Source organism: Oreochromis niloticus, linkage group LG3 (genome assembly GCF_001858045.2).
Source record: "Oreochromis niloticus isolate F11D_XX linkage group LG3, O_niloticus_UMD_NMBU, whole genome shotgun sequence".
NCBI classification, from domain to species: Eukaryota; Metazoa; Chordata; class Actinopteri; order Cichliformes; family Cichlidae; genus Oreochromis; species Oreochromis niloticus.
Window position 1 is genome coordinate 1,409,646 of NC_031967.2, and position 24,180 is coordinate 1,433,825.

Consider the following 24,180-nt stretch of genomic DNA (forward strand, 5'->3'; position numbering starts at 1 on the left):
GTACTCAGGAGTTTGTACAGAGATCTTCAAAAGAGAGTGTGTGATCTTCCAGAAACCAGTCTACTGCTTTGTTCATCTGAGCATTCAGGAGTTTCTGGCTGCAGTCTACATGTTCCACTGTTTCACCAACAGGAAGACAAAGGTGCTGAAGAACTTCTTTGGGAAAAAATATAAAGAGACCTCTTTGGATGGGTTTCTCAAGAGAGTCATGAGAAAATCCTTCCAGAGTAAAAATGGCCACCTGGGCCTGTTTGTTCGCTTCCTTCATGGCCTCTGTCTGGAGTCCAACCAGAGACTCTTAGTAGGTCTGCTGGGTCAGACAAAGACCATCCAGAGAGTCATCAACAACCTGAAGGAGATGAACAGTGATGAAATCTCTCCTGACAGAAGCATCAACATCTTCCACTGTCTGACTGAGATGAACCACCTCTCATTATTTCAGGAGATCCAAGAGTTCCTGAAGTCAGAGAAGGAACTCTCTGAGATCCAGTGCTCAGCTCTGGCCTTCATGCTGCAGATGTCAGAGGAGGTTCTGGATGAGTTGGACCTGCTGAAGTACAACACATCAGAGCGGGGACGACTGAGACTGATTCCAGCTGTGAGGAACTGCAGAAAGGCTGGGTGAGTCCAGATGTGATCATTAACATCATTGATCAGTGTAGGTTGGTAGTTTAATCACTCAAATCATCCATGAAATCCATGAAAAATCCTTTTAGTGTTTCTAACTTCACCCTCTGTCCTCTCTCTCTCTCTCCATCCTCCTCACTGCTTCTTTCACTGATAATCACACAAACATCGTATTCAGCTACAAAATAACACAATAATATCATCTGATGATCATTATTATAAGAGCAGGATCCATATTTGATATCAGAGTAACACACTGCTTGGTTATGTGCAGTCATCATCAGTGACTGTGGGTCAAACAGAAGCTCTCTGATTGGTTGCTGACCTTGGTCACCTGTCCACTCTCACCTGTTTGTGTTTGCTCTCTCTTTGCTGTCTCCATCCTCTCTCTCCTTTCTCTCCCTCTCTGTCTTTGTACCGTCACTCAGGTCCAATGGAAACAGTGACATTTACAAACCAATCAAAGACAAACTGATCCATGTCAGGTTATAACAATATTCAAAGTGAATACAGGCTGCTGCTGGACACAGACAGGTAACATCATTTTGACTTGCTGTCACCTGGATCTGGACTCATAAACACTGAAGCCCTGAACAGGAATACAAATCATTTTCTGCCAACTAGCGACACACCAGCAGATAATGGCTCAGAAAGCTAAAATGAGCCAATCATTTCTGTGTTTAGTTCCCCTGAAATCAGATCTGATATCAGCAGCTCTGAGTTCATTCATCATTATTGTCCAGTGATGAGATTTCTGCTCCGTTTGGTAACAGTCAGCAGGTTTTTCCTGCGTGTGGACGTGAATGTCAAGAAACGCTGTGTGGCAGGCAGGAGTTGGACCCAAGATGCAGGCACTCAGACTCAAAGGATGAACTCAAAATCACAGCTTTATTTGCTGGTCACAGAAAAACAAGCATACAAAGTAAACTAAGCTAAATTGCGACACAACGAACTAAAACTCACAGGGAGATCCACACAGCAAGAGGGACGACGCCACACCGACTCAAAGAAACACAGGGTTTAAATACACTGGGAAGTAACGAGGGGAATGAGACACAGAAGGAGGGCACAGCTGGGAGAAATCAGAACTAACAAGACAAGAAAGCAAAGACCCGGACCTTCAAAGTAAAACAGGAAGTAACACAGACTGAACTTGCAGACACAGACTCACAGACAGGCACTACAGAGGCAGTGGCATGTCTAGAAATTCTTTGTTGGGGGGGGCAGATAGGGGCACAGATTTGGAGAAGGGTGGCAGACGTGATAATGTTAAAAAAAAAATTCTACCAACTGTTAACCATAATTCAATAACCCTATAAACGAAATAACCGAATGCGCTTTTAACTCTTATTAGAATGAGATTTTAACCACTACGGTGCAAAGTTTTTAGATAATGCGTTGATAATGTACAAGAGATACAATCAGTCCTTTGTCAGTGTTTACTCAGCATTCAAGGACAGCAATATTTGCATAGTATTTTTACTGACATATAAGGCACATATGTTTTGGGCAAAAACATTTTTGAATATTAAAATACAGACATTTTTAACATACAATTGGCAAATTAGCCAATGCAAAACTTTATCTGCCTATTAAAAAAAGAAGATAATCGTCTTACAAACTGGTGTTTGTTTTGAAACAGGAAAAAAGTGGGGAAACAAATGAAAAGACTAACATTTAAATGAAACCTGAAAGCAAGTAAATACTTTATGTTAAACTTTGGTAATAGTGGTGTATAAAGAACAACACTGGCTGATGATGAAATACAGTCAGCTGGCATGGTGACAGTATTAACCTGCAGGGCTGGACTGGGACAAAAAATCGGGCAGTTTGACTAGAGACCGGCCCACCAGGTATTAAAGCCATAAAGCCTTTGAATGAAAACAAACGCTGTTGTGACAGTGATGTACACTGTCTTGTTGGTATATATAAGTACCGCATCAAATGCAAGCATTTGCAGCACCCCAAAACGTTCATTCTCCGGTTCCAATACCTTCTTGGTTTTTCTTTGCCCCTCAAAAAAGGAATGTACAAAACAGAGGAGAACAATGCCGGTCCGTACAAAGACAGACTTGATGAAAAGTCAAAGAAAAGATACGAGGAAAAAATCAAAGTAGTGAAAGGGTCAGACCCTTACGAGCACACAGAGTGGACAAAAAACGTTAGCGTGCTGCCCAACTTTCACCACGCTCATATTTATAATTATATAGTTTTTGGAGTGAGCGCATAATCTCATAAAGTTTAGTAACTTCAGGTCACTGCAACAAGCCCAAGTACAGTTTACCGACGGATGGGTACAGGACCTTGAAATGCACCGTGTAGAACGAAAGACCATCGTACGACCAGAGTTAATTTTACCAGTCTCACAAGTCGTCGTCATAAATACACATTCGTTAACCGTTTATTAATATAACCTTTGAGCTCAACGGTAAGTAATTAGTAGTGGAAATAATTTCTGGTAGCATTACAGAAATGTAGCAGTGACAATAATATTGTATGCTGTAATCGCACTGGGCAATTAGTGATACAAAACAACTGTTTTATCCTGTGAATAAAAGTATATGTTTTTGTCAGTGTACCGTGGTAATAACAGAAGCGAAATGCAGTATTCTGCCAGGACAATTCACTATTTATGCACAATAAATAAAGAAGCATAGCGCGACAATTTCTGTTCTGCGCCAGACTTGCTTGTAACCTATATCACCAATTATGTTAAGAAAAATGACGTATTAACTGCTACAAAACACTGACCTTTGTGGGAATGCTTGGAGCAGACTAACATGTGAGCTGGAGTGTTCTGGGACGTTATATTTGGTATATCCAGGCCATCCGTCGGCTCTTTGTTACTTTGGAAACATGGCTTAAACAATTCCTCTTCCACGACGTAATCCGATAAAAACCGATCTCTTTATCCGTGGGCTTCCCGTGGCTGTCATACGACCGGCTATTGCAGTTAATAATACAACAGCTTCTTGACATTTTTTGTGTTTCTTTTTATCGCTGTGTAACTGATTTTAATTGAAAGCCTGCGTGCGCTAGTACCTCTTGCCACAAGTTCCCAGAATCCTTTGCGGTTTTACCCCTGAATCACGTCACATTTTCAATCTCTATATGTATGATTTCTATATAATTTACGTCAGATAAAAACTTTGTTCGCAAGATTCAGATAATTATTTTAATAAAAGCGAGACATTTTAAATGAGAATAAGAAAGAAAAGTATTTCTTTGTGCCCCCCTTTCCCTGTTAATGCCCTACCTGGCCCCCTGGCAAGACTTTGCTAGACCCGCCCCTGCACAGTACCAGCTGTCAGCTACTTAGAAAAGGATCCTGGTGTTATTTGTCTCTCAGAAACAGTTCATAACTTCAACTCATTCATGTCCCCTAAAAGGTAAACCTGTTTCTCCATCACCTGTTCAGCTCTGATGATTCAGTAAGAACATCTCCTGGTTTCATCTCACCACATATCCAAACAGACATCATGACCAGCAGCTTTACAGCTGTGGCTACAGCAAACATCAGCTGATACTAGAAATTAATATTAAATAAATTCTTACAGCAGCTGATCAAGCTTAAACGTTCTGCTGTTTAGCGCGACATCCGCTGGTTTCCTCTTTCTGGCGCAAAGTGGGCGATACATAAACAAGAGAGAAAAGCCGATCAGCTGATCGTTGATCAGTTTCATGATTGAAGTAGCAACAGGAGAGAGAGGGGAGAGAATGAGAGAAGAGGCAGCTGTACAGCATAAAGACAGAATAAATCCAGCTTTGTGTCTTTTTTTCGTTATAGCTAAAGTACGGGACAAACTGTGTTCCCTTTCAGCTCAATACGAAACATGTAATATTTTCTCTGAATGCGGGACGATTCCGGTTTTTTACAGGCGGTTGGCAACTCTACTAATTAACCTTATGAATAAAATAAAGTTCACTGTCAGTAACATCATAGCACCCACCCAGCTGTATAGAAACTCCGTCATGCTAGCTAGTACGCAGTAAGAGTTATTGTAACTGACTGTAAAAAGTCAGCACAACGAAAATAAACTCCACCTAAACTTGGTTTATATCTGACCCAGATAGACTGCAGGTCATAACTTCTTACCTGAAGTTCAGTTCACCTGACACTCGGACTGGCATCTGCCTCGGGTCTCTCCTCCTCCTGCCTCCCCTTCCCTCATCCACCTGCTGGCCGCTGTGGAAGCTCCGACATAGCCACCACCAAACAACTGAGTTATTTTTACACATCGGCCAGCATCTGGTCAATCCACCACCTCTCATTGTTCATGCCGTTACAGAAAAAATAAATAAATAAGTCATCAGCCCACCGGGCAAATGCCCGGTATGCCCGATGGCCAGTCCAGCAATGTTAACCTGTTAATCTTTCGCCGAAAAATTGTTTTCTCCAGTGCCGTCTTTCGTGCTTGGCTCTCCTACCATTGCTAACATGATGCTCATTGTGTGGTTTTTTCCTATATTTTTAACATGCCAATTTGCTTTGTTGTGATTTATTATTAATCAGACCCAAATCTGTTTTAAATGACAAATTTATTTAAGGCGGAGTGATTTATGTTAGTCTGTGATAGTATGTGTTATCATCCGCTCATAGATCCTACCTGCCGGATCTTCTTTTCATTGATGTTGTTGTTATGACTGGTGAAGCCGAGCTGGTGAGTTTCTGTGTTAACTAAATGACATGTTAAGGCTATGAATGACTGTTACCAAACTGTACTGTCATTAATAGGGTTGTTTTGTTAATGTTGTATGGTTGTTTATTTTGTGTCTTTCAGTTGATTACCTGGCTTCTGTAAAGGCACGGTTATTGTACTGGTGTTAGCTTATGCTTGTACAATAAAGCTTATAAAAGGCAGCAATCCGATGTCAGAGCCTGAGTACGACACAGTTTCATCAGTCAAAACACACCCTTACGGTGGGAGTTTATTAAATTAAAGGTAGTTAGCTTAGTAAAAACCGTACAGTAATCAACACTTAGCCAGTCCCTGCGACGGAGAAGCGGAGGAGGGTCTGTGTCGACTACGGAGAATCCAGCGATTAGACGGAGCCCGGCCGATCGTCACGGCCGATCGACCTGACTTCGTTCTCAAAACACCGTCAAGCCCTCGTACGTGAGAGACTGTGTGTGGATTTCTTTGCTGGGACTATTAGGGCGCTGGCATAGGATAAGCCAGCCGCCGAAAACAAACTTTTATTTCAGTTACTAGCCGCTAAGCGACCGGAAGTGGCTCGCCGCCATCTTTGTTGAGGGCGAAGAAATAACGCCAGTAATAAACGAGGAGAAAAGTCATGGCATGGCATGCCGAGAAGAATTAAAGAAAAGGCGGTCCTCTGCGCAGGCAGTTTTTACTAGGAAGGCCAATTCCATTGTTTTTAACATTGACCTTCTGACTGAACATGACCTAATGTCTGAATGTAGGACACTCAAAGACAGTTATAATGAGGTTTGTCATAGCAGCTTTGATTACATTGCTGCTATGGAAGAAGGAGATGCAAGTGGGTTTGCAGCAGAAATAGCTGAAGTGGAGAAGAAGCTGCAGGACTGCCGCTCAAAATACCAGACCACAGAAATGAAACTAAAGGAAGCATCATGGTCCCGTTGTGCATCAGGTCAGTTTGACAATCTAAGAGTTGACCTAAAAGATGCGATTAGCCAGGTGGAGGCGCTCAAAACAGGTCAAACAAAACAGGATCAGTTTGATTCAATGCTCACTGCTGTGGAAGGCAGAGAGGAAGCTCTAAGTGAGTTTGTGCTTAAGTGGGATCGTTATGTTCCAGAGAAAGAGGTGAATGTTATGCGAGCTTGTCTCAAAGAGCTCAAGGAAAGGAGGAGAGTAACTATGGTGGTGCTGGCTACCGCCCTGGATGGGAGAAAGAGATCTGGGTGTGGCGACCTTAGGAGCCGGACTAGTAGTGAAGGTGAAGGCAGTGATGAAGGTGGCGCTGACGGTGGAGTGACGACCAGCACTAGCAAGCCCGGTGGGCCCGCTGCGACCGGTGGAGAAGATGGCCCAGCGCATGGCGATGGTGCGCTAGATGCTGACGTGAACCCTGCTGCATACCAAAGTGCCGCAGTGGACAGTAATAACCAAGTCGTTGATGCAGGTGGTCCCGATGGAGCACGAGCTGCAAGTCCTTCCACTGTAACCCTTCAAGCGCCACCACAGGGACCACTATCCCAGAGACTCGTCAGTCCTGTGTGCAACCCTGGCCTTTCAAGCACGCCACAGCAGCTTCGAGGAATACATGGTGTGAAACCCGATGGCGCTGGGGCAGGACAGAGCACGTCGACCGTCTCTCAAGGATCGCTCAGAACGAGGATCGCGCTCGCACCGCTGAGCCTACCTAAGTTCTTTGGGGACAGGAGGAGCTACTGGCGCTGGAAGAGTAACTGGGAGACCCTCCAAGCGTTAGCGGAACCCACAGGTTCCCCAGAGTGCAGACTCTTCCACCTGATGGACAGTATTGCTGATCCAGTAAAATGTGAACTTAGGCTGTCTCACTGCCGTACTGCGAGCGAGGTTTTCCGGGTTTTAGAGGACTGTTATGGTGACGTATCACAGATAGCAGACGACATCGTGCTTGAACTACAGGAGTTACCAGGCGTGCGCAACAACAAACCCAGAGAGGTTTTACAGTTGATCCAAGCTGTGGAGAGGGCGCTGTTGGACCTAATAGACCTAGGTTGTGAAGATGCCATAAAAAATCAGTTAGTAATCCGCTCACTTGAGAGTAAGTTGCCGGACAGTATGAAGGAAAGGTGGCTTTTGTACCGATGTGATCCTGTCAACAATGTCAGTCCACAGAACCGGTTTGATAAGCTATGGCAGTTCCTGAAAGATCAGAAGACAGTCCTGGTGCAACTGGAGCAGTTGCAATCCATCAGACAGTCTAATACTGCCAGGGCAGCTGATCCGAGCCCCCGTGAGAAACCAAAGGAGAGACCAGATCGGAGGATGGAGAGGCGTTAGTTCACCAAGGCTACTGCAAGCGAGACGAGAGGTGAGCTGTCACAGAATCCTTGCTGTTTGTGTGGCGAAGAGGGTCATACAGGGCGTTTATACCGCTGTAAGACGTTTAAAAGGGCCAACCCGTCAGAGCGGAGAGCTTACGTGAAAAGGACCACGGTATGTCCCAGGTGTCTGGACTCCCATGGGAGTGAAGACCCGTGTACTAAAAACTTTCTATGTCGTAATGAGGAATGCAGAAGGGGTGATGCCTCATCGGATCACCATTTCTTCCTGTGTCTTAAAACCCCAACTAGGAAAGATTCAGCTAGGCAAGGGACCAAAGGGGGGAAAAGGAGAGAACCCCGTGGCCCAACGGAAGAGCAAGAGGCTGTGTTTGCTGGTCTAGGTCTGTCCCCGGAGCAGTTGGAGGCTGTTCGAAAGGCTTGCACAAACAAAGTGACTTCAAAGTTGTGTGCTAGCAGAGGCTCGGAAGATGAGAATTGTCTGAAGGAGCTCCCGGTCCTCATGATGTTGTTGGATGTCACTACCAAGAGGGGAGACTGGATTGGAGCACTCATCGATTTAGCCTCTGACACGAACCACATCACCCACCAGGCAGTGGACAGGCTTGGCCTGACTGGTGAGCCAATCACCTTAGTTGTTCATGGTGTTGGTGGCATGGAGGCAAAAGTAGAGACAAAGAGATACCTGGTGAGCATAAACGTAGCCACAAAGAAGGGGACATGGCGACTCCATGAGATGGTTTGCTATGGGTTAGAAGAGATCGCCAATGTGGGTCACGTCGTGGACTCAGAGCGCCTGGAGAAGTTCTTCCCAGGCTCCGTCGAGCCGGGGGAACTGATCCGCCCTGAAAAGATTGAGCTACTCATCAGCATCCGAGAGGGTCGTCTAGCCCCCCAGAGAATGATGAGGTGCGGTGACTTGGTTCTGTGGGATGGTCCGTTAGGGAAAACCATCAGTGGCGCACACCCAGATCTGTTGGAAGATGTGGAGGTGACTGCACGTTTCTCATCAACCCATTTCGCGTGCTCCATGAAGACAGGGTCTCAGAGAGTTGCGGCCCTTCGTAACTGTTACCCGAAACCAAAGAACAGCGTAGAGGTCGGTACCACGAATACATCCAACGCTGAGGTCATCAAATGGTTACAGTGGGACAGTATTGGTGCCACCTGTGACCCCGTGTGCGGCGGTTGCCGCTGCGGGAAGTGCGCCCCTGGAGGGAAGGAAATGTCACTTGCTGATGAAAGAGAGTTGGAGATCATCAGAGGAGGTTTGACCTTCAAGCTAAGTGACAATCATAGTGACAAGCCCCATTGGGATGCTAAATATCCCTGGAAAGAAGACCCTGCCACCCTGCCTAACAACCGCAAAGCTGTGGAGGCGACTTTCCTGAAGTCAGAGAAGCGCCTCGAGAAAGATCCGCTATGGAAGGCAGCTTATGCTAAGCAGGTGTGTGACATGCTTGCAAGGGGGGCTGCTATCCAGCTTTCCCAAACAGTGTTGGACAAGTGGAAAGGAGCCGTGTGGTGGATAAACCATTTGATGGCGCCCAACCCACACTCCAACACCATGCCGGTGAGGCTCGTTTGGGACAGCAGCCAGGTGTACAGAGGTGTTAGTTTGAACAGCATCTTGATGAAGGGCCCAGATGTTCTGAATCCCATTAGGGCAGTGCTGCTCCATTTCCGAGAGGGAGAGCATGCGGCGATAGGGGATGTCTCCAAAATGTATAACTCTGTGTGGCTGGAGGACCAAGAGGTGCATGTTCACCGCTTCTTGTGGAGGCATTCCCCGGAGGAGGACATCAAGGATTATGCTGTAGTGCGTGTGAACATGGGTGACAAGCCTGCAGGTTGTATCGCCCAGGTTGCCATGCGAGAGACTGCCCTCCTGCCACAGTTTGTTAACAGGGTGGAAGAAAGACGTGTCATTGAAGAGGATACTTACGTGGACGACATCCTTGTGTCCCACAACGACCCTGAGAGACTGAGCGAGATCCTGGAGGGGGTTGAAACCATTCTCAAGTATGGGGGGTTTTACCTCAAGCCTTGGGTGTGGTCTGGCTTTAGTGGGAGGCAAGGTGCTGTTCCTGCCGAACCTGAAACCATCATGTTGCCCAACCAGCTGCGGAGCGAGGACAACGAGGCGTTGGGTTTGGGTTATCTCGTGGAAGAAGACAAGCTCTTCCTCATGGTGGCTATTAACTTCTCCACGAGAAAGAAAAAGATGCGTACTCAAGTAGACCTCACTGAGGAGAACATAGGGGAGAAGACGCCGAATCCCCTCACTCGTCGTATGCTGCTGAGTCAGGTAGCAGGGCTCTACGACCCCCTTGGTCTGGCGACGCCCCTGAAACAGAAAGGTGTCATTCTTGTCAGAAGAGCCTTTCAGGAGGCCGGGATACTGACTAAGGACACGTGGGATAAGCCGCTGTCTAGTGAACTACGTGGGAGAGCGATTAAGCTCTTTGAGGAGTACGCGCGGCTGAGTACCATCACCTTTCCCAGGAGTATTACGCCATCCGGCTGGGTGGGTAAACCCTGGGGAATTACATTCTCTGATGGGAGTTGTGATTCATACGGAGCGGTCCTTTACCTGCGCTGGGAGACTTCTGAAGGGGTCAGGACTCGGCTCGTGGAGTCCAAGGCCAAATTGACTCCAATCGAACAAAAGGGAGATGCTGTCAAGGCAGAGATTTGTGGAGCTGTGTTTGCCACCCGCCTGAAAGGTTACTTTGTGAAGTACAGTCGGTTAGAAATAGATCGTTGGTACCATTTCCTGGACAGTCAGACTGTGTTAGGCGCCATCCAACGAGAGAGTTACGGGTTCCAGACCTTCTTTGCCAATCGAGTGGGCGAGATACAGAAGGCCGGGCCTGTCACTGACTGGTGGTGGCTTCCTGGCCAGTTCAACGTGGCTGACCTGGTCACAAGAGGATGTTCCCCTGAGCAGCTTAGTGAGGACTCTTCATGGCAGACCGGTCCCATGTTCCTGACCAAGCCAATAGAGGAATGGCCCATAAAGTCGGCTGCAGAGGTGGCCTCTGGGACTAGAGAAGTCATCAGTCGACTCCAAAGAAAGGCTTTTTCTGCCATCTTAACAAGGTCGCAGGAAATGGCGCAGACTACTCCAGAGATGGTTTTGATAGTGTCAACGCAGTGGTCGGCGGTCGAGTAAGCCCAGAGTTGACTAAGGAGCTTGGAAAGAAAAGCATCTGGACTTCTTGAGTTGCTTGAAGACGTTTCACCTCTCATCCGAGAAGCTTCTTCAGTTCTAAGGATCAGTGGTGGAGAGTCCCAGCTCCCAGTCCAGTCCCGCTCCACTGTGAGCGACCATCTTTGAACAGAGGCGGGGGTTTACGACACCAACTGTCTGCCATCTATAATCCAGTTTTGAGATCCCTTCCCAGACGCCTTAACGCCCACTCACACCCTGGGCCATCTGACCTCAGGAAATCACATGATAGGGTGGGGCCAGGTTTCACAATGAGCTCACCCAAAACTCTGGCTGATTAGGACCCACACCCGCTTTCACACCTTGGCTCATGTGATTAGGTAGAGGATCATCAGGGGGTCCTTTGTCCCCCTTTGGGGGGGAAACTCCCACTAGGTTTAAATCTGGGACTCTCCACCACTGATCCTTAGAACTGAAGAAGCTTCTCGGATGAGAGGTGAAACGTCTTCAAGCAACTCAAGAAGTCCAGACGCTTTTCTTTCCAAGCTCCTTAGTCTACGATGACCTGGATGACTGAGAACCTTCACAGAAATAAGCCCAGAGTTGTTACCATTCAGGAACAAGGTTACTTCTTGTGAGACTGTGGGGTCTCCTTCTGTTGCTTCTAGTGTTTGCAGGATCAAGGAGTACTGGGGTTCAGCCTTGATAAATCAAGTAGATCTTTCACGGTTCAATTGTCTAGCCAAGCTCTGTGGGGTCATAGCTTATGTCCGCAGAGCCTTGCGCTTTTGGTTGTCTGGCAGGGGTCAAACTGCTGTAGGATTAAAGTGGGAGGCAGTGCCCACGGCCCAGGAGCATGAAGAGGCGTTTCAGGACTTATGTCTCTCCGCCCAAGCAGGTGTGACTTTCCCTACGACGACGCTCAACCGCCTGGTTGTGCGTAACGATAAAACAACGGGGCTCTTGATGTGCCATGGCCGGATTCAATCCGTTGAGGAGGAGAGGTCCGGGGTCCCTTTGATCCCCTACAAGTGTCGGTTAAGCTCTCTCCTCGCTGAGGATGCCCATTATGTCAACCATGAAGGTGTTTCTGCCACCCTTCTTCGGATGAGGAAGAGGGGCTGGGTAGTTCAAGGTCCCAGGATCGTACGGAAGGTGATTGATTCGTGCATAAGTTGCAGAAAGTGCAGAGCCAAGCTAAGCACTCAGGTGATGAGTGATCATCCTCCCATGCGCACTACGCCAGCAGCCCCTTTCGAGTACACTACTTTGGACTTGTTTGGTCCGTATTTTGTCAGAGACTCAGTAAGGCGACGAGTGAAGAAGAAAGTTTGGGGCGTGGTTTTTAGTTGTATGGCCTCAAGAGCAGTTCACGCAGACGTAGTTGAAGATTTGTCGATTGAGGGCTTTCTGAAGGCTTACCAGCGGTTTACTGCTTTGAGGGGTCACCCCAAGAAACTCTGGTCTGACCAGGGGACCAATTTTGTGGGAGCTAAACCTGCACTGAAGGAGCTCTATGATTTCCTTGGTAGTATCGACAAAGAAGAGATCCAGAGAAGGGCAGCTGTGGTTGGGTCTGACTGGATGTGGGAGTTTAGTCCAGCAGACTCCCCTCATCGGAATGGAGCGGCGGAAGCAGCTGTTCACGTGTTGAAGAGGGCATTGAGCAACATTTTTGAGGAGGGGAACTTGACTGTTCTGGAATTCCAAACCCTCCTCTATTTGGCAGCCAACCTCACCAATGAGAGGCCTATCGGGGCCAGAGCTCAAGTTCAGGAAGAAACTGTAGATGTTGTGACACCAAACTCTTTGTTGTTGGGTCGGGCAGGGCCCAGGGGTGACAACATGGGGTTCGAGTTCCCTGCCTACCCATTCAGCCATCTGCAAGCAGTCCAGGTGGAAGTGGACAAGTTTTGGAGGCGCTGGAGCCAGTTGGCCGGGCCGCACCTGTTTGTTCGGCAAAAATGGCATGCCCCGGCGAGAAATGTCTCTGTTGGGGACCTTGTTTGGGTGGCAGATCAGAATGCCCTTAGAGGCCGCTTCAAGCTGGGCCGTGTGGAGGAGGCAGAAGCAGATGACCGGGGTGTTGTTCGGGACGTCAAAGTAAGGATTTGTTGTAGTCGTCCCATCAACTGGTCCCAGGCAAGGAAGGACAGGGAACCATGTCATTCCACCATTCTCCACAGGGACGTAAGGAGGTTGGTGGTGTTACTGCCAGTAGAGGAGCAAGAGGGACGTGGTTCATCCCCCTGAGTACCTGAGAAATACTTACAGATTGGGGACTCTTTGGTGTGGAGACCAACTTGTTTAAAGACGGTTATAAGAGTTTTGTTTTCTATATATGTGTACGCTACTGGTTATTGTGGCCTACTTAGTCTGGCACGTAGCCCAAGTGGGAGGTGTGTGGTTTTTTCCTATATTTTTAACATGCCAATTTGCTTTGTTGTGATTTATTATTAATCAGACCCAAATCTGTTTTAAATGACAAATTTATTTAAGGCGGAGTGATTTATGTTAGTCTGTGATAGTATGTGTTAAAATCCGCTCATAGATCCTACCTGCCGGATCTTCTTTTCATTGATGTTGTTGTTATGACTGGTGAAGCCGAGCTGGTGAGTTTCTGTGTTAACTAAATGACATGTTAAGGCTATGAATGACTGTTACCAAACTGTACTGTCATTAATAGGGTTGTTTTGTTAATGTTGTATGGTTGTTTATTTTGTGTCTTTCAGTTGATTACCTGGCTTCTGTAAAGGCACGGTTACTGTACTGGTGTTAGCTTATGCTTGTACAATAAAGCTTATAAAAGGCAGCAATCCGATGTCAGAGCCTGAGTACGACATAGTTTCATCAGTCAAAACACACCCTTACGGTGGGAGTTTATTAAATTAAAGGTAGTTAGCTTAGTAAAAACCGTACACTCATAGTGCAAAGCCCATGCTGCATTCACTTACACTCGGATATCTGAGCTTTACTGTGAAAACATAATCGTACATTTGATATTTCATTGAATTTTATTGTTTTAGATCCGGGGTGGCACCTGGGGTGGCCAGTCTAGTTCGGGGGGTGGCCTGTGCCCCCCAGGCCACCCCGCTGGACACGCCACTGTACAGAGGGAACAGAGACATGGGACCAGGGCAGACACAGACACTGACTGGACACGGGGATATAGCCGACAGGGGAGACAGCAACTAAGGATTACACAGAGACATAAACCAAAAGACAGAACTCTAACAAAGAAACCAAAGACTAGAAATGATAAATAATATAATATACTCAAAACCTCTGGGTGAACGACCCAGGCATCCTAACAGTGAACAGTCGTACCTGACAGCAGCAGGTAGCAAACAGAGATCATCTTTCCAGCTGGAACTCTTCACTGAGCTGAACTCATTCAAAATGTTCTGGAGTCAGATTGAAAACAGGAAACAGTCCAAATGTGTGTCTTCACTCTGACTCTGGATCAGATCTCAGTGACAGACTGTGGACATTATGGAAGCCTAAATGTGACACCATCTTCCTCCTTCATCTGCAGATTAAAGCCAAACAAAGATTCTCATTAAAAGTCTGCAGGTCTGAGAGAGACTCAATCGTTGTGTCATGTCAAACACAGCAAGAGGAGCTGAAGCACAGATGTGAAGAGCAGATGTTCATCAGACTATGACCTCACTCTGTTTTGTCTTCATATACATTCAGTCTGTGTTTATGATGCAGATTTTCTGCTTTTATAATAACACATTTTATATTTTCTATCATCACAGACTGACTTGGTGTGAACTCTCAGAGTCTCACTGTGAAGTTGTGGCCTTAGCTCTGAAGTCCAACCCCTCCCACCTGACAGAGCTGGACATGAGTTGGAACAACCTGCAGGATTCAGCAGTGAAGCTTCTGTGTGCTGGACTGGAGAGTCCAAACTGTCGACTGGAGACTCTGAGGTGAGTTCACTGACTGCGGCTGTTGTTGTTTTTCTATATTTTAGGTCTTTGATTGATGTTTCAAACTTTCTTTAGTTCCTAAATGTTCAGGATGTGTCTGAAGACAAACATGAAGAAGTTTGAGTGCTTTCAGAAATGTTGTGTCTTTCCAAACGACCGAGCAAAAGTTTTTCCTTTTGGCTCCAAACAGAAGTGACAGACTTGAGCAGGGTTCATTTAAAGGCTGACAGAAGTGGAGTGGTGACGGGGAGATGTTTGACAGGACAGTGTTTCAGCCTCCACAGGTTCATGTTGTGCTCCATCAGTCAGTGAAGATGAAGTCAGTGCTGATGAGGCTGTAGAGTGTGTGAGGGATGTGAATGAGGATGATGAAGATCTGATGATAGCAGATAAAAACAGGCTGCAGAGACTTTGAGCCATACAGGGCACACAGTGTGTGTACAGAACAGCTGAAATCATTCTGGAGGCCTCACTGGAATATGGAAGCATCACAGTACAGCTTCACTAAAGTCTCTGATATGAGATGAGAAATGAAGCAGCCAGAGCTTTTTCATGAGTGGAAATCCACTGTGACTGTGAGCTGCTGCTACAGCCTCCAGATTAGCCAGCAGCTCATCCTGCTCAACATTTTCTCACCAACTTTAATGGAAGTGTGATGTTTTCAGCTGGAGTGATGGTCAGGGTGGCCTCCCTCTCCTCTTCTTCTCCTCTTCCTCTTTCATTTGTAAAGCCACTTCTGCTGCTTTCATTCATTTGGAAGTCCTGTAGCTGAGTTTGGGAGAGACTAACAGCCTCGGCAGCAGAGGGGAGAAAGGCTGTAACACCACCACTTTACTCTGTTCTACCTGTCACATCATTTTATCAGGAAACAAATATGCTCATGTTTTTACTATGTTTGTCTTGAAGATGTAAGGAGATCACATGGTGCTTTTTATTATTGTGTTGGTTTGTTTCCTGTCTCTTGGATGGAGCCCAGCTGTGCGTGGCCCCTGGGCCTGTGGTCAGAGTGTGTGCTGGATAATCCGGCCCAGGATGAGGCCAAACTGACATGGGATGAAATGTCTGTCACATAATTGAGCTTAGTGTAGTTTCATTTCTGCACAATTTAAAAACAACCAAAACTTTGTTCTGTCTTTTCTGTTATACTGTAGACTTTCTTTGATACTGTGTCCAAAAGGAGCAGCTTTTACTTTGAAGGGGAGCCGTCTCTGTTTCCACTTCAGGTTGGATGATGGAAGCAAATGAGTGTGTGATGTTCTTTCAGTGTTGCACTTTGTAGACGCTCCCTGAGCACTGGTCTCACAGCCAGCTGCACATATAGACCAGTGTTGTTAGTCCAGGTCAGAAGATGACTTGTTGGAATGAAAATGAGCTTGTAGTTTGTCTGCTTTAATCATGTGACTGGAAAAAGGTGTTGGACTTCAAATATGTCCATTTCTTTCACACTTCACCTTTAAAAGTGAAGCCTTGTGGTTCCTGGAAGGAAAAACACGACTTTTTCAAGTCTTTGTCCTGTTTTTATGATAAATGTACGACTTTAATGTGAAACATTCAGAGTTTTTTCTCTTGTTGTGTTTGTTTGAAGCTGCTTCCTGTTGGCTTCAGCTGTTTGGAGTTTCCATTTTCTAAACTTCTACATTCTGAACCTTCTTCAGCTCTGAACAGATGATGAAACACTGAATGATTTCAAGCTCACACTTTGTCTAATAAACTTACATCTTTCATTCTTTATTCAGATTGAGGAGCTGTGGTTTGTCAGAGATCAGCTGTGATTATCTGCCTGTAGCGCTGAAGTCCAACCCCTCCCATCTGAGACAGCTGGTCCTGAGTCACAACTACAACCTGCAGGATTCAGGAGTGAAGCATCTGTGTGGTTTCCTGGAGAGTCCAGGATGTGGACTTGAAACTCTGAGGTCAGTCAGCATGTTTTAGTTGTGCTGAGATGAATATGATGTGAAAGTTGTGCTGACACTAAACTGCAGACATCAGGCTGATATTATACTGATCCACACTGAGGATCTTCATGGTAAAGTCTGTTTTCTTCTTCTCTGGTTTAGTCCATTGACTGCAGCAGAACAATGTTCACATTTCAAACAGTGAGACTCAACGTATGGCCCGCGGCCCACACGCGGCCTGCCCACCTTTCCTGATTCAGAGAGAGGGGACCCTGATTAACTGTGTAGTGTTCTTCCTCACAGTTCTAAGTATCAGACACAACCATGAATAATCCACAGCTGACTGTCTTTAGCAGGTCAAAGGTCACGGCACACAGCAGACAGTGGGAAATATTCTAATTCTGATCATTTATCAGCACATATCCATATGTATAAAAACAAAGCTGACACTGTGAGACTTGATCAGAGGTGTGATCATCACAGCAGAGGCCTTTGTGTCAAAGTCACTGAGGATCAAACAGAAACACATGAAGCAGATTTTCCTCTTCTGGCTTTTTATAGCAGATAACCTTCAAAATATTCTGCAGTCGATCAAAAACTGAAGCAAACCATGAATCAACATGTGAACATGAGCTGATGCTGCTGAAGTGAAGCAAAGTTACAGAGGTTTGATTACAGACACAGCTGAGAGTTTGTAATCTGTCAGCATTTTAAAAGGTTTCGATTTCTTCAGTATTGAACAGCAGAAATGAGGCTTTGTTTTCGGAGGCCGACAGCAGTGAACACAACAGCAGACTGGTGCGCAGTGTTGGGACTAACGCGTTATTAAGTAACGCGTTACAGTAACTACGTTATTATTGTGGTAACGAGCACGGTAACTAGTTATTATGCCAAAACCAGGAACGCGTTACTCGTTACTGGGATTTAGATAGGCTCGTTACTCGTTACTTCGTGTGGTGGATATCGCGGAGCTTCCACAGATTCAATAACATTAGCAAGTGGTGGAGGCCAGCAGGTGGATGAAGGAAAAGGGAGGCAAGAGGAGAGACCCGAAGCGGCCGCCGGTCCGCGTGTCAGGTGAACTGAACTTCAGGTAAGAAGTTATGACCTGCAGTCTATCGGAGTCAGATATAAACCAAGTTTAGGTGGAGTTTATTTTCGTTGTGCTGACTTTTTCGTACTGCGTGCTAGCTAGCATGACGGAGTTTCTATACAGCTGGGTGGGTGCTATGTTACTGATGTTGAACTTTATTTTGTTCATACGGTTAATTATTAGAGTTGCCAACCGTCCCCTAAAAAACAGAATCGTCTGGTATTCAGAGAAAATATTACGCGTTTCGTACTGAGGTGAAAAGGAACACAGTTTGTCCCGGACTTCAGCTACAATGAAAAAGACACAAAGCTGAAGCTGCACAGCTGCCTCTTCTTCTCTCATTCTCTCCTGTTTCTACTTCAATCACGAAACTGATCAATGATCAGCTGATCGGCTTTTCTCTCTTGTTTATTTATCGCCCACTTTGCGCCAGAAAGAGGAAACCAGCGGATGTCGCGTTAAACAACAGCAGCACGTTTAAGCTTGATCAGCTGTTGTTAGAATTTATTTAATATTAATTTCTAGTATCAGCTGATGTTTGCTGGAGCCACAGCTGTAAAGCTGCTGGTCATGATATCGGTTTGGTTATCTGGTGAGAGGGAAACATGCAGATGAAACCAGGAGATGTCCTTACTGAATCATCAGAGCTGAACAGGTGATGGAGAAACAGGTTTACCTTTTAGGTGACATGAATGAGTTGAAGTTATGAACTGTTTCTGAGAGACAAATAACACCAGCATCCTTTTCTAAGTAGCTGACAGCTGGTAACTGTGCAGGGGCGGGTCTAGCAAATTTTTGCCAGGGGTCCATGTAGGGCATTAACCGGGAAAGGGGGGGACAAGGAAATACTTTTCTTTATTATTCTCATTTAAAATGTCTCGCTTTTAAAAAAATAATTATCTGAGTCTTACAACAAACAATTGATAGATTGATACATATATACCATCAGAACAGTGTACATCACTGTCACAACAGTGTTTGTTTTCATTCAAAGGCTTTATGATTTTTCCTATAATGGTGGGCCGGTCTCTAGTCAAAATGCCCGGGACGATTTTTTTGTCCCAGTCCAGCCCTGGATGCAGCTCATCTGCAGTCTGGTGTTACCTACATCTTCCTATTCAGAAGGCAGAATTTCCAAGTTCTGAGTACAATCAAAAGCACCACGACTGCAGTTTTTGTGTTGGATGTAAAAAGCAGGCTAGAATCATGGCGGCGGTCAACGACGGTCCAGGCGTGGGATTTCTCTCGTGGAAATGTGCACACTATTTTTTCCTTTCTGTTGGTAGGTGGCACAGTGCACTTGTGGCAAGTAAGCAAGCTAGAAGACTGGCAATCTTGCTGGGTATCCAGTTACGGAAGCAACACATTAACAAGAGAATTCTGAGTAAAACCAAAGTTACTTTCCCTAGTAACTAGTTACTTTGAAAGTAACGAGTAACTTGAAGTAACTGAGTTACTTTTTTAGAGAAGTAACTAGTAATGTAACTAAGTTACTAATTTAAAGTAACTTACCCAACACTGCTGGTGCGTAATAAGCAGTGAATAATGCAGAAAACAGATTTTTGAAGGTAAACTGTTCTTGAAGTACACTGAGAGAGAGAGAGCTGTGCAGGAAGTAAAGGTCAAAGTCAGAGAGAATTCATGAGGATGTTCATCAAACGTAAAGCGTAGTTTGGATCTTCTTTTGCTGCTGGTTCACTCAGTTTTGGTTGGAGACAGATGAAACCTGCAGCTTCAGGATCTGTGAGCTGTCCACTTTCAGCCCCGACGGCGTGTCCGTGTACGTGCCGTCGAGTGAACGATCCACGCTCTGTGTTTCCATCTTTGTGTGTTTAGCTGCTCTCATTTACTGTTTTATCTGTTTGCTTGTTGTTGAAATACTTTTGGGAGCTTTAACCTGAGATTCTGGCAAAATACATTTATATTAAAAATCCATTCAGGATTGAATGAATCAACATCGCTTTATTCAAATTAAAACCATTTAAATAGGAAAATCCATTTTTTACAGCCGCCTCTAATGCTGGGTAATGTCAGCTGGTCCATGTGCAGCTGGCTGTGAGGCTCAGGGAGCGTCTACAAAGTGCAACACTGAAAGAACATCATCCATAAATATTGAGGAATAACTGGACTCTCATACAGCGAGACTCAAATGCCTTTAAACATCAGCTTATCCTGCTGATCCAAGTCCAACACTGAGTTTGTAAAAACATGTTTGTCAATCATTTTGTTTGGTTTCTGAGGAAAATGATTCAATAACTTGCTGCTAATACACAACATTTCATCATATTTCCTCATAACCAGTGTTCCCTCTAAGCTGCGCACGTGCGCAATTGCGCACTGCTGGCGCAGTCTCTGCGCACAGAAAATCTGTGTTGCGCACACAAAAATCTAACCTGAATTGAAATTAAAATTAATACTTCAACAATTCTGTTTTGCAGTGTTAGTCAGTAAGTGACTGGCTGCTCCCAGAGGTGGGACCAAGTCATTGTTTTGCAAGTCTCAAGTAAGTCCCAATTCTTTATCCTCAAGTCACAAGTCAAGTCTCAAGTAAAGTCAAGCAAGTCAGAGTCAAGTCGCAAGTCAAGACAGACAACTTTCAAGTCAAGTCCCAAGTCCGAAACTTTGAATTTCAAGTCCTTTCAAGTCTTTTTTTTAACCCTCTGGGGTCCCGGGTATAATTGGCCGTTCTTGACTACTTTTGATTTTACTTCTATATTTCACTTTTAAAATATGTTTTTCTTGCCTTGTTTGGTATCATTATTTTCAGCACAACCTCAAATATCTGAAATTTGAGTTATTTTTTTCATTTTGGTATACTATATTAGCACATCCATCCATCCATCCATTCGCTTCCGCTTATCCTTTTCAGGGTCGCGGGGGGCGCTGGAGCCTATCCCAGCTGTCACAGGGCGAGAGGCAGGGTCATCGAAAATTGTCACTAGGTGTGAATGTGCGAGTGAATGTGAGTGTGAATGGTTGTCTGTCCCTGTGTGTTGGCCCTGCGACAGACTGGCGACCTGTCCAGGGTATATTAGCACAGTTGATCTAAATTCAGACAAAAAATTCAGAATCCGAGTAGAAAAAAGTTATATTTTTTTACATGTTTAACGAATCATTTTCATAACTTGAAATGCAAATAGAAATTGTACATTTCTAAAAATTATGCACAAGTTTTGCAAACAACAAAGTTATATGGTACTATTTACCTAAAAATGCAGCCAAGGCCTCAGGCGTTTTTTATATAACCATTTAAATCTATTTACAGAACAATCAGGTGTGCTGCATCAAATAAGAAGGCACACAAATTATTTGTGCCAGTCCAAAAAATGTAGTTTGTGTTCAGTATAAGACAGAGGAGAACACCACAGGCTTAAACCCTGCAGGTCTGACAACTGGAGGTGCAACAGTCCAGTTTTCTATGTGGAGACAGCGTTTACACTGGAATCTGCCTTTGACAGCTTTTTTAGATCAAATATGAAATTCAGCAGTCTAACTGACACACAATACAAAACAATAACTACACAACAAACTAACTATAGCCTCCAAACACGCTAAACGTCACTAATGTCTCACATATGAAAACTCTCTCTCTCTCTTTCTTTCGCTCGCCCGCTTTCCGTCGCGGGTGTCACTCCTAAAAACTTCCCCTTCTCCCTAAACAACCAAATGTCACATGTTGCCTTATCATTTTTTTGATTGGCTGACATGGTAAACTCTAACACCAATAGGGAAGGGGTGTTTTTTCTTTTTCTTTTTTCACTCGCAAGTGGAGAGCGTATGCTAGGCTGTCTGTAGAAAACGCCGTTTTTGTCTAGCATCCCTGTTGAGAATAACCTTTGCAAATAAACAACAGCTAATAATATAAGATCAAAGTATTTTATTTGATGTATTGACATAAATGACAGAAGAAAAAGGCCATGTATAGCAGGACTACTCAATTACACACTAAGGTGGGCCAGACTTAATAACCAAAAAAAAATTTCCCGGGCTCAGACATGCAAAAGTTAAACACGACCATACACTAATTGCAAATTAAACACAGTGATTTTGAATTGTGATGTGATGGTAAAATAAATATTTGTCAGTCTAAACTGGGTTAAATCTACGGGGTTAATGATGGGGAGGAGACGGAGAGAGACTGAGTACAGCTACAGAACCCACTTTCTGAAACGGACCCTGCTCACCATTCACCGACAATTCTGAGCTAACAAGTTGCATGTTATTCTTGGATGCGCTTGCAGGACCGGATTTAAAATAGCATGACAAACATATCATACCTGTTAAAGCCAAACAGTATCATCAACGTAGCCCGAAGAACATTTGCTAATAAGATGAAGTTAGCTAAGTCAGCTATTTCATCGTAGCAACAAAAAAAAAAAAACAAAAGCACCACCTACCGTTCTTTATGCAACTTCAAATGTCGGACAAAGTTGGAAGTTGTTCCATCTCCGTCTGTGATTCTCTTCTTGCATGTTTTGCATATTGCATTTCGTTTTTTGTTGACTACTTCGTAGTTTATGTACCCGAAAGAAATTACTCTTGGAAGCATTTTTGGCTCGAGTGTTTTTGTTCTTGTTTTTTTCAAATCTGGTTAATTTGATTGGCTGTGCTACAGCCCACGCTCACATACATACGGAGTGTGGTAAGAATGAATGAATGAATAAAGTGAATTAATGGTCCGCACTTTTTATATAATATGTATGTTAAATTTTAGATTTGGGTAAAATATCAAGTCTTTTCAAGTAAACAGGTTCAAGTCCAATTCAAGTCCCAAGTCACTGGTGTAAAAGTCCAAGTCAAGTCACAAGTCTTACAACCTTTTTTCAAGTCAAGTCTAAAGTCATAAAATTAATGACTCAAGTCCGACTCGAGTCCAAGTCATGTGACTCGAGTCCACACCTCTGGCTGCTCCCATATGGGATTAGAACGATGCCACCTTATCCCATAGTCCAGCCAATAATGCGATTTACATTCATATATACGCAGCCAATCAACGTGGCTGACAGGCTATGACAGCGTCCTTATGTGCCCACACCGGTGTTTTAGCTAGCAAAGCGGAGTGGCTGTTGTGGAGTGAAGCCACATTAATGACAACGTGTACAACCATTGGAGATGTGAGCAGGACAGACGGAAAAAGTAGGGACTTTATACCAGTTTTTAAATTGTGTTGATAGGCCACGTAAAACCAGTTTTTTTTCCCCCTTCTCTCGCCCTCTCTCGCACATGCGAGCCTTGTGCTTTGCGCTGGGCAGAGGGGGGAGTGGCGGTAGTTACACTCTCAGTAGCACAGGAACAGAGAGAGAGAAAGAGAGCCAGGGACAACAACATCACATTAGAAAGGTATAGTAATCACCCACAACTATTTTCAGTTACAGATGATAAAGGATTCAGAAAGTTTATTCATGCAGATCCATAACCCTAACCCCAAAGACTGCTAGTAAACTTCTACCGCTCCACCATTGAGAGCCTTCTGACTTACTGCTGCACACTCTGGTTCAACTGCTGCACCACGGAGGACAAGAGGAAACTGCAGCGGGTGGTGAGGGCAGCAGAGCGGGCAATCGGCACTTCACTAACCCCCCTCAGAGACATCTATACTGGCAGACTTCAGCAGAAAGCCAGCATCATCATCAAAGACCCCTCACACCCTGGACACTCAGTTTTTCCCCCCTTCCCTCTGGTAAACGCTACAGGTCCATCAGGTCAAAGACGAACAGACTCAACAGAAGTTTTTACCCACAGGCTGTCAAACATGCCCTACCTCCACCCTGATTGAAGGATAACTGCACTGCCAACACTCATGGACATTACACCTTATTTATAAATCGTATTTCTGTTTATACTTCAATGCAACCAACACCCCTACCTCTTTATACTGTATTTATTATAACATTATTCAGTATAGTTTCAACAGCACCCCCCACTCAATGTGCAATATCATCCCCCCCCCCACACACACTCACAGTGTGCAATATCACTGATCACACTGCACCTCTCAATGCACCTGCTAGTTAGATGGCATGTATGTGTATGTATATAGCTGTAAGTGTGTATGTGGAAATATGTGTGTGTATGCATGTACGGATGAATATATGTATATATACATATATGTATGTATGTGCGTGTATGTTTGCAGGTGTATGTATAACTTGTACATATCTTTGTTGTGTAAATGTAAATTTGTCTGTTATTGTGTAAATACTTACGCCATTGTGTACTCCACACACATGGAGAGATGCCAAACTGCCTTTCACTGTTCTTGTAACAGTGACAATAAAAAGCTATTCTATTCTATTCTATGACAGAGAGTATGCATCTTCTTTTTGTTTTCATATTTAATTTATATTTAATTGTGCTGTGGTTTGCAGTGTTTTGTGTTGTTTCATTTTAAATTTGTTTAAAAGGAAAAAGCTGAAAATTTAAATAGTTAAAAGTTGAACTGTGACTAGTTGGTTTTTGTATTATATGATTTATTTATT

At 44.7% G+C, this 24,180-nt stretch overlaps 1 protein-coding gene across 1 annotated transcript; it reads left to right on the forward strand.

Annotated features, from left to right (window-relative positions):
• The first annotated feature begins 533 nt into the window (after positions 1–533).
• Positions 534–13,031, forward strand: LOC112846524 (uncharacterized). Its single transcript, XM_025906090.1, has 4 exons — positions 534–621; positions 5,228–5,288; positions 5,409–10,777; positions 11,447–13,031. Exons 3-4 carry the CDS (start codon positions 8,109–8,111, stop codon positions 13,029–13,031), a joined length of 4,254 nt encoding a protein of 1,417 aa, XP_025761875.1. The 5' UTR covers positions 534–621; positions 5,228–5,288; positions 5,409–8,108.
• The last annotated feature ends 11,149 nt before the right edge of the window (positions 13,032–24,180 follow it).